Here is a 16,499-nt window from a genome sequence, read left to right on the forward strand (position 1 = left end):
AAATGGCAAAATTGAAAAAAGACCAATTTGAACGAATGTCACACTAAAGATTACACACATTTACTTTTGGAGCTACTCAATATACATGAAAAAGGTATTCTGAACTAAGGGATAGATTTTGCCACCAACACTATATTCCCAAAAATAGGAAACGGGCAAGTAGGCCAAGAAAGGCACCAACCTTATGACAACTTACAGTTGCAAAAAGTCATGGCTGCTTTTAGACATCTGAGTGTATAGCTCAAGAAGCCATGTCTCCTTGATTAATAAATCTAACAGAACTTCTTAAAACTCCTTTAATGGCCTAGTGCAGCAGCTTAAACAATAAACAGGTCTGCCTATATCTTCATCTTTCTTACCAGTTCCTCAAGACTGTCCATCAACTGTTCCACATTTCAGCATATTCTCGTAGTATGCACGGGCTTAAAGGAAATCGCTACTTGCATTGCTGATTTTACTTCCATGATTATTATTTTCATCGTAAAACACTCCTTGGAATGGGAGCGCAAAAACCTCTGTTGATAAATCTGTTGTATATTATTGGGGGTTGCTGAGTTTATTGGAGATGTGTTCATATAGGTGTTTTTTTCTGAACACATAACTAACAACACATCTAAAATAATGATCATAACCACAGTAACTGACGGAGACACTATGACCATATCAAAATAATATATGTAAACTATGTTTTACAAAACAATATTCTCATATTACTAAGAATTACTTTTAAATCACTTTAAAAGTAATATGGCAACATGAATATATACCTCTTCATCTGTCTATGACCAAAATGACAAATTGTAAGTAGAATCTTTGCACAATAAATTTTAGTTCTATCGAAGCAACGTTTTTTCAAAATGTGTATTTTGGTACAGAATACATCTCCTACTCTCGTCTGCAAAAAGTAATTTGTTCTGCTGACTCCTAGTTCATTCTTGCTGATCCAGAAATGCACTACAGTTTATTTGTTAATTAGAATTGCGTTGGTACTGTAAATCAGGTCCCCATTTGCACTAATGTGGCATTTGTAAGGAGCACTAATCTCATACATAAAATAAATTAATACAACACAATTTGTTTTAACAAAATCAACAGCTCAAATGTCTTTTTGCGATACCACTTGGGAAACACAATTTCCACTGTCAAATTCTTCAAAACAGTGTAAGTCACCATCAAATGCAAGAAAGTATTTAGCACAAAAAATGCAATTTGAGAAAGGAATGGTAGAATAATATATATGTGTTATATTACGTAGGTCAATAACAGTAACCAAAATGAAATTTGACCATTCACATATTCATTTTGGAGATGAAAACATGGAGCATGACATTCTGTGTTGATCATAGAGGACATGTGTGGTGGGTATTTCAACATATAGATCTTTAGTAGCTAGAAGATATTTTCTCAGCAGCAGGCTAAGATGCAATTTTGTAATCAACTACTGGGTTCTGTCTTAGTAGGTTTTGCCTTCACAGTGATATAATAATTTGACACTTCTCCAGCCATGTTCATGTAGCATAGCTAAGATAGCGAGCATAGTCCTCAAGTTCAGATACTGTAAAATACAACAGACCCAGGTAAATTATATTCATGCTGTAACATAGAGAAACTATACAAGATTAGCACATTTCCTCCATTTGTGAATGCCACAGTTTGATCAAGCTCAAGCTCTCTGAAGATTTGTAGAAACTAGGCAAACGGATTGGAATGCAGGCCTCTGCTGGCTAAATAAAGTAATAGAAGCCACTAGACAAATTATAAACTTGTTGGCTACCCTCAAAGATTTCCACTACCTATGTACTGATACTACCAAAACCTGAACATCCCAACATTCTTTCTTTTGCAATCCAAGAACAAAGATGCAGGTTTCTTAATAGGGCCTCTTTATAAGTGGACTGTAAAAATTCCTGTTATATCCCTCCCTCGGGAGCCTAGGTAATTTTGTGTGGAGGGAAAACCTGGAATTAACAGATTATAAGGTTTTGAGGAAAAATTGGATTTACTGTGCCTAATTATGTAGATTTTTCACAAGTACCTCACTAAGATTCTTCACCCACCTGTAGCAGGTGAATTGGCTGGGTGGAATAACACTGAGCAGCAGTGGTCCCACTAAACCTTTAATTGCAGTGGGCCCGGTAACTCATGTTACTGGGACCATCGGAATTAATGTCCACTTGTAATGAGGACATTAGTAGTGTAAGTTACACGTGATGTATTGCTTGTGTCTGTATGTATTTTTAAGGGGTGAAAGTAAAGCTATTACTCGACAAATGGATCCATTACTGTATGATATTTTACAAGAGCCCACGAAATTCTCAAAAGATTCACAAAATACAATTTAGCAACACGTAAAATACAGTTCTAGGCCCTTAAAGCTCAAAGAAATAACTTTAAAGAATGTACTAGCCACAAGACGTGGTCATGAAATCCTTGACATTGCAATGCATCGCCAACTCATGTTATCCAAGTGGCTTCATTCATTACTGGCATTAAACATTATAAACGAAAGTGACAACAGATACACACACGTAAAAGTAATCTCATTCTTTTTGATAATAGTTGAACACACTTTTGTAAGAAAAAGTATTCTGTATCTGTGCTGGTGAATGAGTGATAAAAACCCATTATATTCAAAGGAAAGTATCTGAACCTGGCAAGAACATTGCAGAATTGACCCCAATTCATTTGGAGCTTTTGCAGGTGTATTTGCCGAATGCTTTACAGATGAAAAAAAATCATGTTTTAAAAACATCAACTTAAGTGTTCTGCAGCAAAAGAGGTAGAATTACAGAAGTGCTTGACTGAGACGTGCAAGGTTTGCTTTGCAAATATATCCATATTTCGATTACTGTTTTGTTGATATGAGAAAATGCAAAACAACTTGTTCAGCAACTGTGAATTTACTTGGCAAATGAAATGACAATGGCAGCATTGTTTGGATTAATAAACTCTTAAGGGTTGCACGGCATTTTTAATTGCCGTACCTAAGATATTTAATTAAGGTTTTTCTTGCAAAAAAGAAAAGAAGCATTGCAGCTAACATTCAATGCCAGCTTGAACTGTTCCACAAACTTGAATCAAAAACATCAGCTTTTCTCTGTACCAGATTTGTCATTGAAGTCTCTTGTACCAGGAAAGTCTAAAAGACTGAAACATGGTTCTTTCTTTTTCGGAGTCGAATGTGATTTGCGACCTACTGAAATCTCTTTAAATTTGGCATCGCTTGCATCGGACAGTGTCAGCATATCTATGTCCCCGGATATATCTTCAGAGGAAAAGGTGAGACTTCCCAGCCTGGCTAGAGAGTTAGATCGCTTCAGAGAGGAGGAAAGGGTTACTCCAGCTAATCGCAACCTAGTTTCAAACTCTTGAGTCCGCTGTTTAACCAATCCGGGCTTCCCATGTATGCTGTGGATGCTATCGCTGCTGGAACTTCGAGTTAGGTTGGAGCTCACTGAAGAGGATGCTGGAGTGTAGCATATTGTTTTCAGAAATTCTTTTGAGAAGCTACTAATCTGCTCTGTCCTAAATACATAAGGTGTGGATGTTTTATGCAACATACCATCCAAATTATGGATGTGCTCAGATCTTTCCACGCTGTCCTTTGCATTTCTACCTGAATTTGTCTGTTGGGGCACACACAATAAGTCCTGCTGAACCTGGTCTAAACTTTCCTCTGCTAGTGTGTAACTTTGGTGTGTGGTATTTTCTTTCAACGAAGACCGCTCTTCAACCAAGTCACTCTTCAGACGTTCTAGTTCTTTGGTGTGCTTCCTAACTAGACCAGCTTTTTGGAGTTGAATAATAGATTCTTGATGTTGCATCAAATAACTGCTGGATGTTGACTTTTCCAAATCTTTGCTAAATAATACATACCGTAAATCCTTTGCATGTTTGCTGTCTTTTTTACACATCGAGCCATCTTCCATACTGGGAGGAGTTTTCTCTGTTGGCTCTGCTGCTGATACAGTATGCACTGGTTTAGTTGCACTAAAATGATGATTGGAATCGTTTTTAGCGACAGAGATGTCTTGACCATTCACCTCCCCAACTGGCTGAAATAACAGGTCATCCAAAGGGGGCACTGATGCTTTAATCATAGGTCTACTAGGAATTTGGTCTAACAATGAAGAACTTGTATGCAATAAAAGTGACGGTTGTGTGCAGATTGTTGCAGAGCAGGGGACAGTAGCTTTATTCAGCATTTCACATTGCCCTAGGGATTCAGATGCCATACCTGAAGAATACATGCAATTCGTGCAAGACTGATATGAAGGCTTGACTTTTCTGAGGATTCCAAATAATGCATCAACCTGCAAAAGAAAAAAAAATGCTTAATGAGTGTTAGAGCAAAGGATAAATGTAATAGTCTCTCTGTAATCTGACAGTACTTGCATGTTAGTCCAAGAAAATCAGGTAGCGCTGTTCTATTAGAAGAATAACTTCCACATTATGATGTGTCAATACTTTATATGATATGTAATATGTATTTGTGTAGCACACAACTGCTACTGGAGTGGCCTCAGCAGGTATAACCAACACGAGCTTTGACACCCTATGAAGATGATGCCTGGTAGCCAGGATGATACATGGAGTGAGACCTTTATAGGATGGAATTTAGTGCTGTACGTGATCGCCCACGAGGTATCATGCAACAACTCTCTGCATACTATGGTCTTTCAATCATTGCGTGCTGGTGTACTGGACGATGGGAATTTGTAATACTTACAGGACAAACAAGCATCCAGAGCCAAGATAGGTCATTCCCATATTTCTGAAATGGGGAGCAACCTCTGTTTGACTTTATCTGGCATAATAATTGTTGAGCCACAAAGTTTTCTGGACCACGCTGAGGCATACTGTGTGTTCACAGCTTCTGCATGCACAGGTATGAGAGCAGAACATTATTTTGCAGAGAATAGAGGTCATGGAAACTGTCATCACATGGATGAATTACTGGGGAGATGCTTGGATGTTATACCTGATGATTAGGAAAACATGAAAAGAACTACGTTGCTGTGTATTGTGCTAGTGCGGGAACACTGTAGACCTGTAGTCAGATTAAGACTTGGTGGAGAGAACAGGTATATCTGGAGTAAGAATGTAGAAATTACCCTTAAAAGGAAACCATTAAACGATAAATGTTCACTTGCTTCTTCTTTTAAATTTCTTTATCTAAAGTCCAAATTGAAAAGTAGACAAGCAGTGTTTCCTTATGGGTTAGGTACAGGGAAAACATAAAAATCAGGAGGTAGCTAAATATTTGACTAGGCATATATTGGAAAAAGTGCAGTCCTGAGCTTGAGGGATACACCAACACATAAAAAAACTGGAGGAGAACAGAACATGTTGCATTCTCTTAAGCAGACAGACCCAGTACCATAAGTGGTTAAAACTGAGGATAGGTTGAGAACCTAGCTGGGGATGCGAGCTCTAAGTCGGGAGGATGTTTTTTGAAAAGGTCTAAAGAAAGAACTCTGTGTCCATGCTCCCTTTCTTGTAAACAGGTTTTCTACAAAAGGGAGTGTAAAATCCAGCCAACAGAAGGGATTTTCTGTAACGGCCCTTCATTTTCTCCAAGAGGTTATCAATTGAGCTGTCATTTTAAGCTCATCAGCTGTTTCGACCAAATTTTGCCAAGTTCTGCATTTAACCTACAGAGGTTGTGCTGCATTATTTTGATAATGGAGCTTACCACATCCCAAGATTTAGTGACCATGAATGAAAACCAGACCATGAGGCGTCCTAACCTCCTCCTGTAGTCAAAAATTGAGTCCCCAGAGGTTTCTTCAAATCTAGCTTTCTAATAAAGTTATTAGGCAAGCCTTTCTCTGTCAATTCAGATGCCTTAGCTGTTGATCCAGATTCCTCTGTTTAAAAGTTTGACTGCACTGGAAGCGTCCAAAACTTAAACCCGACTAAATATTCTAGCTGGCATGTATGATTACTCTTGTACAGCAGCAAATAAATTAATTCATGCAAAATAGAAAGTGAATTCTTTGAAAATTAAACCACATTGTGATATAGAAGAAAGCACTAACAAGCTATTGGTAATGAGCTGCTACACAATATGACAAAAACTGTAATACTTTGGGTTTGTGGTCTCAGAGCGTAAACCCGTTAAGATGGAATTGATGGTGGGAGAATCGGATTTAACTGGTAAAAGAAGGTTTCTGGGCCACGTATTCGTTCAACAATGCTGTTGTTTTAGTTAATGATATTGGAAAAAATTATTCCTGATTACATTAATGATAATTTGGTTTCAACAACCCATCAACAGTAGTGGGAATCATCTATGGCATTATGGTATAGCCATTTTTTTTAGCATAGCTAGTTTTACAAATAAGAGAAAGCCTTGCGGCAGGTTGTGCAAGAGTTGGTGGAACCTAAATCTAAGGAAACTGAGAACAGAAAAAATATCTTCTTGGGCATACAGACTGGAAAAGCTGCATTTTGGACATAGCATAGGTATTGGGAACCAGGTAAACTGTCTTGCACATTATTAACTAATAGGCCATGTGCCTCTTGGGGAACTAAAAACATATATCCACTGTTGACCCGTTTGAATAAGATTTCAAATTCTAAATTAGGTATTTACCAAAGATGTTTTATAACTTGTATGGTAATCTATATACTAGAGATTATTTTTCCTCCTGAATGAATCAAATGCGTTGCATTGAACCCTGTGACAAGGCAGTTTCACTTCTAAATTTTACAAAGTTTTTAGGGATGAACTTTCTTCAGCCTCTACTAAATATTTGCATTAAGACAGGGAATTGTGCCTCACTCAATGAAATATCCCATTGCTGTGGTACTACGAAAGTCAAATAAGAGTGAACCAAGGTATAAGAATGTTTGTCCAGTACCATTGCTGAACTTTGATGTTAACATTATGGCAAAGATTTATGCAATTCGTGTGACTGAAGTATCAATGTTTGAGTTATCATCCTCAAACAGGCTTCGTTATAGGAAGATATATTGACATAAGACAGGTGACTGATATAATCAACTTAACAAGGAATAGAAATCAAATAATTGCTATTGTACTGCTCGATTCTGAAAACATTTTTTATACCGGTTTCAGTCAATGACTTACTCATACTATAAAGACTGGAAACTTACATGGGTGAGAGATGGTTTCACTTATTTGGCAACAAAAGTGGTCTGATGGGGCAACCAATGATGTCTTTCTTAAAGCAGTAATGGATAAAGCTATACTGGATGTACTGCATGGAGGATGAAAAACATTAGAATTTCTGGGTAAAATAGAATAAACGCGTTTGCTGCCCAGAGTGCTCTACAGTCTTCAAAGTACTTCTCTCCAACACTGCATGATATACATCAGAAAGCTTTCTTTGTAGTTTTCTTTTCATTTCTGTTTTCAAGACTTTGGACATGTGAATCCTGGATGTTCAATATACAGAGAGGGTGACTGTGCATCATTATTTGTCTTGTTTATTTGGTTTGCTAATAATGGGGGGGGCTTTAATAATCCGATTCCAACTACCACATTTACTACAACAGTTGCAATCTTACAACAGATTTTAGTTCCTAGACATTATAGACATGTAGACAGATGTCTATGAGGATATGGGAGACCCCTGCATTGTTATTTACAAAAAATGAAGGTGGAGAAATTGGATCGGTGTGGGGAATCCACCTTTCAATGTTGTCTGGTTTCAGATTCACAAGCGTTTTTGTTTTTTCGTAGATCTTATTATAATCATATGGCAGAGAACTGCTCGATAATTGAGCTAATAAATTAATTATAGTATAGAAATAAAAATATCAACAGACTATAAGCATAACCTACTAATCTGTGCCTTCTTGTTAAAGGAATTTAATCCCTAAAATTGGTAGTATCACAGAAACGTCTTTAATGAAAAAAATCGAAAAGTCAAGGTCGGATAAATTCTACACATTTATTTCTGATTATTTATAGTTGTTTTCTGGAATTCAATAGTGGAAAATTAAACTAAACTAAACTCGAAGCAATTTCAATTTCTAGTTAGATCTCATTCTGTAAAATTAAAAAACGTTTTGTTGATAAAATATTGTCTACTTAAGTCACAAAAGGCTGCAATAAATACCAGAGCTAGCTCCCCCTAACAAGAGATGTGCTATTCAAAAGTGAAAGCAAGCATATTCAGGAAAATATAAATATATATTTTAATGCTTGGGAGATTTATATCCTACAGGGATCATATTTGTCAAGCATGTTTTGTAGGTGCACAGCCATAGTCCTCTTTACCCTTCAAGCCTCGCAGAGTCCTCTGGTTATTACTGGTGGATTTCCTTTAAAATAATATTTGAATATATGTGCACTATGCTTATCTTCAGATTTCAATAGAGTTATCATAAAAGTAAACATAAATATTAAAATATTGCTTTCATCCCTTTCACGTTGATGGGCCTTCTCTTATTTTTTATTTATTAATATGCTCTGATTTTTATGAACACTTCACACCAAGCCTCCAGCTTCTCTTTAATGTTAGTCAAAAGTACTACACAACTTTTATAAACCCTAACATTAAAGTCATGTATGATGACTGAACACTGTCAAAATTATATGCCGAGTCCCAAATAAACCAAGTCACAAATGCTATGCGAGTTTCAATGTTTTGTACGTTTTTGTGGCAGGTGAGGGCAACAAAAGAATTTTCAAAATGAACAAAACATATTCATTAACATTATTCCAATGTGTTACATGTGCCTGATAGAAGAACATGTAACTTGAAGACACAGCTAAATACATGCTGACAGTACTTTTCCTGCACTAATCTTGTCCAACGTTGAGTTACAATATGTCTTAGTTTATCAAGTGGAGACTATGTCTAGGAACACAGTAGTCGCTTTATAACAAAATTCAACCGGGAAGCCAAAAGAATAACACGCTAATCAGACTATTCACTCAGGACCTCATTTCAGGTGGACTGTTAAACCTCTGTAAGAATGCCGAAGCAGTATTTATGATACCGCCACCGCAACAATGTTATTACCACATATTTTGCACTTTATACAGACATATGAGAAGTAATTTGCAGAAATACCATTTTCTGTGAGTTTTCGATACTCATTTGGGCAGTTACCGCCAGCTAAAAGCTAGTGATAAAATGGAATATTTTCTGTGTTGTGATGCAGTATTACCACATTTGCAAGGTGTGAGCATGCATTGCTCCAAATCAGTCTAAAAGAGCACGTGTGTTGTAGCAAAATAACTGCAAAAACCTGACATACCTCAAAATCTTCAGGATAACTCCTTTTACTATTGTTGTTATTTGCATTTTCTGTGTTAAGTTGGTTTTGATCATTACCATCCGAAATGTTTGTTTGGGATTTTTTTGGACTTTCTTGTTTGCTTATAGCATTTTCTGGGTTTAAATTAAAGTCTATGCTTTTAGAGTCAGAATTATTCTGAAAGTCTAGTTTTTTTCTTACGTCTTTGTCACTAAAGTCAATCTTCCCGGCTAAGGATTCTAGTTTGAGGTTGGGGTTGATTTTCTCTTTGACACCATAGGATAGGATGGTATTTTTGTCTACAGATGATTCATCGTCCAACATTGCATCTCTCTCTAGCACCTCAATCAGCATTGTTCCATCTTCTCCTTTAGTTTCCAGATGAGACTCAGCAAGAGATCTAAAGTTACAGCTAACCTCCTGCGCTGCAAGATTGTCTTTACTGTGTGATTTCGGGCACTGATATCCTGCATCCATATTGCATGCATCACACTGACTGTGCTCGGGAGCTGCATCCATGTTTTCAGACTGAAATGTATTTGGCATTGTGGTGTCATTTTCACTAGTTCCCATGTATCTTTCTCTCTGTTTCCACAGCTTGTTATGTCGTTGCTTGCTGTTGGAAGAGGACAACAACATTAATCCTCATGAAATCACATAGAAGAGCTTAAACAATCAATTCTCTTTTAATATACCACTTGAAGATAGAATATGATGACACATAATAATCACATCTTCTCTCAGTTTCCCATTTTCCTAGTTCTTTAAATATGGCTAACTATGGATGCCCTCCAAAGTGACCTACATGCACGTAAGCAGGATGGGTGGAGAGGGTCCGAGAAAGGGGAACAGAAGAACATTTGAAATCAGTTTTTGTATTTCAAGAAAGGAATGCATAAAATGGGGGATGACTGTGTCTGCATCATGCAACATCTGTAGCTATGTGCCTTATAAACTAAGGTAATTTATTTAAGTGGAGAAGAACAATAATTTAAGTTCAAATTTTTTTTGTAAGCCTTTACCACAATCTTACTTTCAGAATTGAGCAAACTTGTGTTTTTTATTTGAATGCCACTAACTGTTAAGCCATTTGCAAGCCAATAATAACTACAGCAAACAGATTAAGATGTTTTTACTTTGCAGAAAAATTAAAATGATTGCCTTACCTTGCATCTAAAATACCTTCATATTCAGATAGCTGCCTCATAAATCCAGCATTTGGTCTTGTAATACTACGTTTTTGCTTCACGTAATTATATGCTTTCTCCAAGGACCAGTCAAATTCCTTCATTGCATAGGCTATGACAGTAGATGCGGAGCGACTGACACCCATTTTGCAATGCACTAAACATTTGGAGTGGTTTTTCCTGTAGAACAGACATTGATAATAACCTCTTAATACATCACTTGAAATATTTAGCAATCTCCAGAAAGATAAACTTTCAAACAAAAAGAAAAGAGATTGAAAGTGTAATGTTACTCATTAGTATCTTGTGCACGCTTAGTGGAGTAAACTCCATTACGTTTACAGCATCAGGAATGTTGTTACTGAAATGCTATTGAGGAAGTTCTAAAAGGTAAGCTCTGTGTCACGTAGGAAACCTAGGAAGGCATATTGTAACTACTTAGAGGTTGTTGTGCACCATCTCTAGGTTATATATGTTAACATTATATTTCAGCCCATACCATGGATGTATCACTTCAGAGTGGGCATGAGATAGGCATATTATTTAAAAACACGTCAAGGTTTGAAAGACTCCCTGAATTAGGATTTGCGTTCAATGTACCTGAAACAGTCACTGCATTCTACGTACATGGGGCCAGAGAGATACAATATTCACCACTGGAGCTGACCTTCCTCGCTCATGACACTTTAAAAGAAGGGCTGCTGTTGCTCAATAATTTTGAAATAATATAATGCAAATCCTGAGCAGCTATTCCTAAGTTCCTAATAAATTTTTTTCCAGCAGGTTAGTACATTTTTAGCCAAATGAGAGTGAAATGCGAATTGCAATTTTATTACTCTGTTACAATGTTTTCTTTTCATCAAGCAAAATTAAGCAGAGCTGTGTGGACAGAATATAATGAGGCCTAGTTTCAAATCAAGAGAGTAATATTTAGCCACGCTTTACATCAAATGCAAAAATGATCATAACAGAACTTAGGATCCACTAAAATTAATCCACAGAATGATACCTACAGAAATTGAGTCACACGACACCCAGAAGACCTTGATGTGAACATGCTTTTGGAGTACTTCAGATGCCTCCTCACCTCTGATGGAATAAGCAGACGTCTATATAATACAGAAATCAATTCCATATATTTCCAGTAAGAGACACAAAAACACAACCAAAGGAGCTAGAGAACCTATGAAGCCTTCTAAAAAATGAGGGTTTGTGCTATAAGCAACAAGAAAAAAGCAGTGGTAAGATCACTGTAAAATCTTAAAGATCTCACAAACTAAGACTAAGGAGTGTTTTTTTCAATCCAAATGAATTAGACTGCAGAATGAAAACAAAGAATGATCCAATAGTTGATCCTGAATTCGGAAATGACCTACGTGCAGTAACAAAGATGTTTACGAACCAAAACACGAGGCAGCAATGCTGCTCCCAGTATAAAAAACAAATAGGAAGTAACCAAGTTTAGCACCACATTGCACCTTTTGTCCTGCTATGCCTCTACAAGAGAAATGGATTTGAGTAGCAGCGTAAATGAGCATAACCAACTTGCCTTTACACAAGAATCAGAAATAGTCTGTGATTTAGTGACTGTCCTGGCCGATCAGGAATTAAAAAGGATATCTTCCAAATCAACTCACAGAAGGCAAGTAGATGAAGGCTGCAAAATAATGTTCATACCCTATTGGTAATGAATATCTGAACAGATTTCAAATGAGAAAGAGTGAAATGTCAGGACACATGCCAAGTTGCTCGATACACCTTGTATAAACTGGAACTGAGTTGTCTCATACATGCTATTTTTCAAGCTTTTGATATATGCATATGGGTGGACATCACATTAGTCTCTGAAATCCAACCATGTCTACCTTGTAATCAGGCATCACAACATTTAGAAAGTGTTCATAGTTTTGTGTTGGGCCTTGGGGAAGCTGTATGCTTTAATACAGCACAAGGGACCTCTTGTGCATATCCCACTTTGAAGCATATGCAAGCCTTTGTCTGCTGCCCCACTACACTGAGACATTATACCAGACTATGGCACGGTGTCTTCTATTTCTAATAAGGAGCCATGACAACAGAAGAAAAGGTAGATAGCATGGAGGGCTCTGCCCACATACAGAATTCAGCAGCAATAGCAGTCTTCCTCTGAAAACGTATTATCCCATTTGGCTTAACAGGCTAGCAAGCTTACTCCAGCATACTGCTTCATTGTTTATGCTGCATCTTCCCCTGCTCTCTACATGGACAGGTTTGTCATACTGGCCTGGGACTATGCCAATGGATCTTCTCAACAATTATTCCTGAATTCAATTTAATGGCTGGAGGCAAGGATTATGCTTTCCCTCCGTTACTTAATTCTTCAGCAGCCACAGTAATGGCAATACAACACTACTACATTTCCCATTACCCACAGAGAAAATCAATTAGTCCGTAACAGCCAATCACAATCTGTGTCAATGTATGTATTATCTCTTCCTCTTTCTTCACTGCTCAAGCAGCAAATAAATAGTCTTTCCCCTCTGACAAATTTTCTCCCTTATTATTTTTTGTGGAAACTGACTAATTTGAAAGTACTGGGCAGCGCAAGACCATTCTTATGCCAGCAGGTGGAGTTCGTTAAAGCGGGCGTGGACATCAGGCGGGTGCGATGTGGTCCATCAGCAGCTAGGGAGAGAAGGAGTGTTTCAGAGACTTTCTCTCTTCATAGGGTTCTGTATGAGTGCCACGTCTAGTAAAGAGGAGACACCCACATGCTTCAGAACTTTATGGCAGTTTACTTTAAATCATGCTATCACGAACTAGCAAAATTTCTGATTTTGATCCTTGCACTATATACTGTGGGCACCTTAGTGATAGTGTATTACAGCTTGTAGATGAATGTCCCAGTCTGAGGTCGACTTTTCCCTTAAGGGACCTTTCTGGGACAAATGCACTGGCCTAGAACTGCCAATACATTTATATAAAGTATTATACAGGGTGAAGATAGTCATATTACTTACACTCTGTGCACTATGTACCAAGAGACTTCAGGATGCTGGTGTCCCATGGTAGTCAAATTACCCTCAGAGAATACACCGCTTATCTTGCGTGGGTGTTATATCCCTAAACTCTACAATTCTTATACCCATTCTGCAGAGAGGTATGCAGGATTATTTTCAAGAGGAGGTCAAGGGTGGGGGACAGTGCCCTGGGCCCTTTTGGGAAGAAAATATTGGCTTGGGCTACATCCATTCTCAAAACCCTTCATCTGAGGGAAGAGCTGTTACCACCTGGTGGAACTCGTGAACCCTGCAGCCCAGAGACTCCCACCAAGGCTAAGGACAAATGTAAGCAGGAGGAGCATAAGAAAGATGAAGCCTTTGATAGATTCAAAGAGGCTTAACTAGCCTGGTCCAAAAGCACACAGGAAGGTGAGGTGTGCAGGGACTGATCTAAATCGGATGCCTTCAACGACAAAGAATTTAGGCTTAGCCCGGTCCCTACTTCAGTCTCGGACGGTAATGGTGATGGTGGTGAAGAAGGATCTTTGGGGACGTAGATGATGTGTATGACACTGGCAAAAAAAGGCATTCGAATACAGCTATTGAGAGACAAATAGAGGCACAAAGGCAAGCTCTTTTAATTACTCCTCAACCTATTAAAAGTATCCTCAATCTACTAGAGAGGATCATGTGCCTCTGCCTCAGTTTCACCTAACTGCATGCGTTCCAATCTGCCAGTCATTACCCCACCATGCACATGCAAATCCCCTATTTTTGGGCACCAAACAATTGGATATCATTTTGCTTAATTAAGATTTGGTTGAGAAGTTCGCCTGTTCCAGACATCAATATAGCAGTTGCCCCAGGATATAACCTTATCAAAAAAGATAGAGAAGACTACATGGGTGGCTGGTTGGCAGCAATTTACAGCTCACACCTCTAAGTCAAGTTAATGGAAACCCCATACTTTGAGTTGATGGTAGTGCCTCCATAGTTCTGTCCTCCAGGTTGTTGGTCTGAATTTCATTTCCTTACTTGCTGATTTTATTGCACCTTATGCTAGTCATCGAATTGCTGCTTACTAGGGGATTACAATATTTGGTTTGACGCACCAAACAGGAGTAGCACGAGAGCCCTGTTTAACTCTCTAATAGCTTAGAATTTGAAACAACTTTTACCTAGTCATTTTCATTATAAATGACATGTAACTGATTTAATCTTCACTGTTAAATTATAATTAAGGTCAGTGAACCTACTGGACCTACCATGGCCCGATCACCTTGAAATCCTATTCAGAATCCAAATGGTAACCCCACGCCAATTATGTAGAGACATTATAATACAACAGCACATTGCTGGTTTAAAGTTTCAGCGGTCTTCCAATAAACTGCCATTATTTGAGAGCAACAACAATGATATGATGATGAACATCTCTAATTTTAACACTTTGATTTGCAAACCCTTAGATAGTGAAGCCCCTCTCAAAGAAAAAAATATAAGGAGAATATCATCCTCCTCTATGATTCTCCTCTGATCTGGCTACTGCTAAAAGACTCTGTAAAGCTTGTGTGTAAATGGAGAGAGGCAGATCAGGAGGTTAAAAGCAAATACCTATAGTAATTGAAAATGTCCCAAAATGATGCAGGCCGGCGAAAAAGGAAAATGCTACTTACCCAGTATGCATCTGTTCTTGGCATGGAGAGCTGTAGATTCATATGCGTTAGCATAGATCACCATCTGGTGTCGGGCTCGGATGTTTGCACTTTGTTTTTCTTCGACAAAGTGTTTGTAGTCACGAGGTAGGTGACTCGTTAAGGTGATAGTGCGCATGGGCATCAACTCCATCCCCAGGTTGAGCTGTACGAGGTCTAATATTGACCTGAGAGAGCCGTCCTTTTTTGGAATCAGAAAAGAGAGAGAGTAAACCCCTGTGCCATGATGAGTTAAGAGGACTGGTTCTATTGCATGTTTTTGTAACAGGGAGAGAATCTCTTGTTTTAGGAGGGTGCGATGTTCTGAGGACATTGCACGATGTTTGGGAGGAATATTTGGGGGAGGTTCAGGCAACAACCATACTGGATAATTTTTTTACCCACTTGTCTATTGTGATGGAATTCCCGACAGGTAGGAACTGTGAGAGACGTCCCCCCGACAGGTGTGGAATGACCGGGGGTAGTGGAGGGAAGTCACTGTTTGGTGGCAGGGGAGGTGCGGGTGGAGTTACCTCTGCCTCTTTCCCTATTGTTATTTCCTCTGTATCCTCCTTGAAAATTACCTTTTGGAGGTACCCCTGTAAAAGGAGCGCCAAAAGGAGCCCCTATTAAAAGGTAGTTGCAAGGCCCCCATGGATTTGGCAGTCTGGGTGTCTTTTTTAATTTTTTCTAATTCAGAATCGACTGTTGGCCCAAAAAGATGTTCCTGATCAAAAGGCTGATTAAGTATTGATCACTGTACCTCTAGCTTGAATCCGGAGATTCGAAGTCAAGCGTGCAGGCGTAGTAAAACGCTGGTGTTAATGGCATGAGATGCTGTATCAGCCGCATCGAGGGCGCATTTTATAGAAGTGTTTGTAATAAGTTTACCCTCTTGAATGAGGTTGTGAGCTTTAGTTTTGTATTGCTCTGGTAAATGCTGCATTCGTTTTTCCAGCTCGTCATAGTGAGCTTTATCATAGCGTGCTAATAGAGCATGGGCATTGGCAATACGCCAATGATTAGCAGCTTGTGACGCAATTCTTTTGCATTATGCATCAATACGTTTTGACTCCTTGTCAGGAGGAAGCACGTCGCCTGAAGTTTGCGAATTAGCTCTTTTGCGTGCGTTAGAGAGGACAAGAAAATCTAAGGGTTCCTGTCCTATGATATAAACTGGGTCTGTAGGTGTGGCTTTATATTTTTTATCCACCGTTGGCATAAGTATTCTAGCCCTAACGAACAAGTTACTTACCTTCGGTAACGCTTTTTCTGGTGGATACAGTATCTGCCTGTGGATTCCTCACCTTGCGACTATCCCCTGTGCCAGCAACATTTATTTTTTTGTAGCTCTCCACGCCGACGAGGACGACGTCACAATAGCATGGCTCAGTACGCGGCTC

At 38.5% G+C, this 16,499-nt stretch overlaps 1 protein-coding gene across 3 annotated transcripts in view; it reads right to left on the bottom strand.

The window, feature by feature from the left end:
• Nucleotides 1-2,886: 2,886 nt before the first annotated feature.
• SSH1 (slingshot protein phosphatase 1) overlaps nt 2,887-16,499 on the bottom strand; it is a 441,967-nt gene continuing 428,354 nt past the window's right edge. For all 3 annotated transcript variants that reach the window (XM_085636457.1, XM_085636458.1, XM_085636459.1), the window contains 3 exons: nt 10,404-10,604; nt 9,238-9,853; nt 2,887-4,313 (listed from right to left, as the gene is read on the bottom strand). In XM_085636457.1, coding sequence (XP_085492583.1) covers nt 3,087-4,313; nt 9,238-9,853; nt 10,404-10,604 — 2,044 coding nt within the window. In that variant the 3' untranslated portion in view covers nt 2,887-3,086. The remainder of the gene's footprint in view (nt 4,314-9,237; nt 9,854-10,403; nt 10,605-16,499) is intronic.

This window comes from Triturus cristatus, chromosome 11 (assembly GCF_964204655.1).
Source record: "Triturus cristatus chromosome 11, aTriCri1.1, whole genome shotgun sequence".
NCBI lineage: Eukaryota > Metazoa > Chordata > Amphibia > Caudata > Salamandridae > Triturus > Triturus cristatus.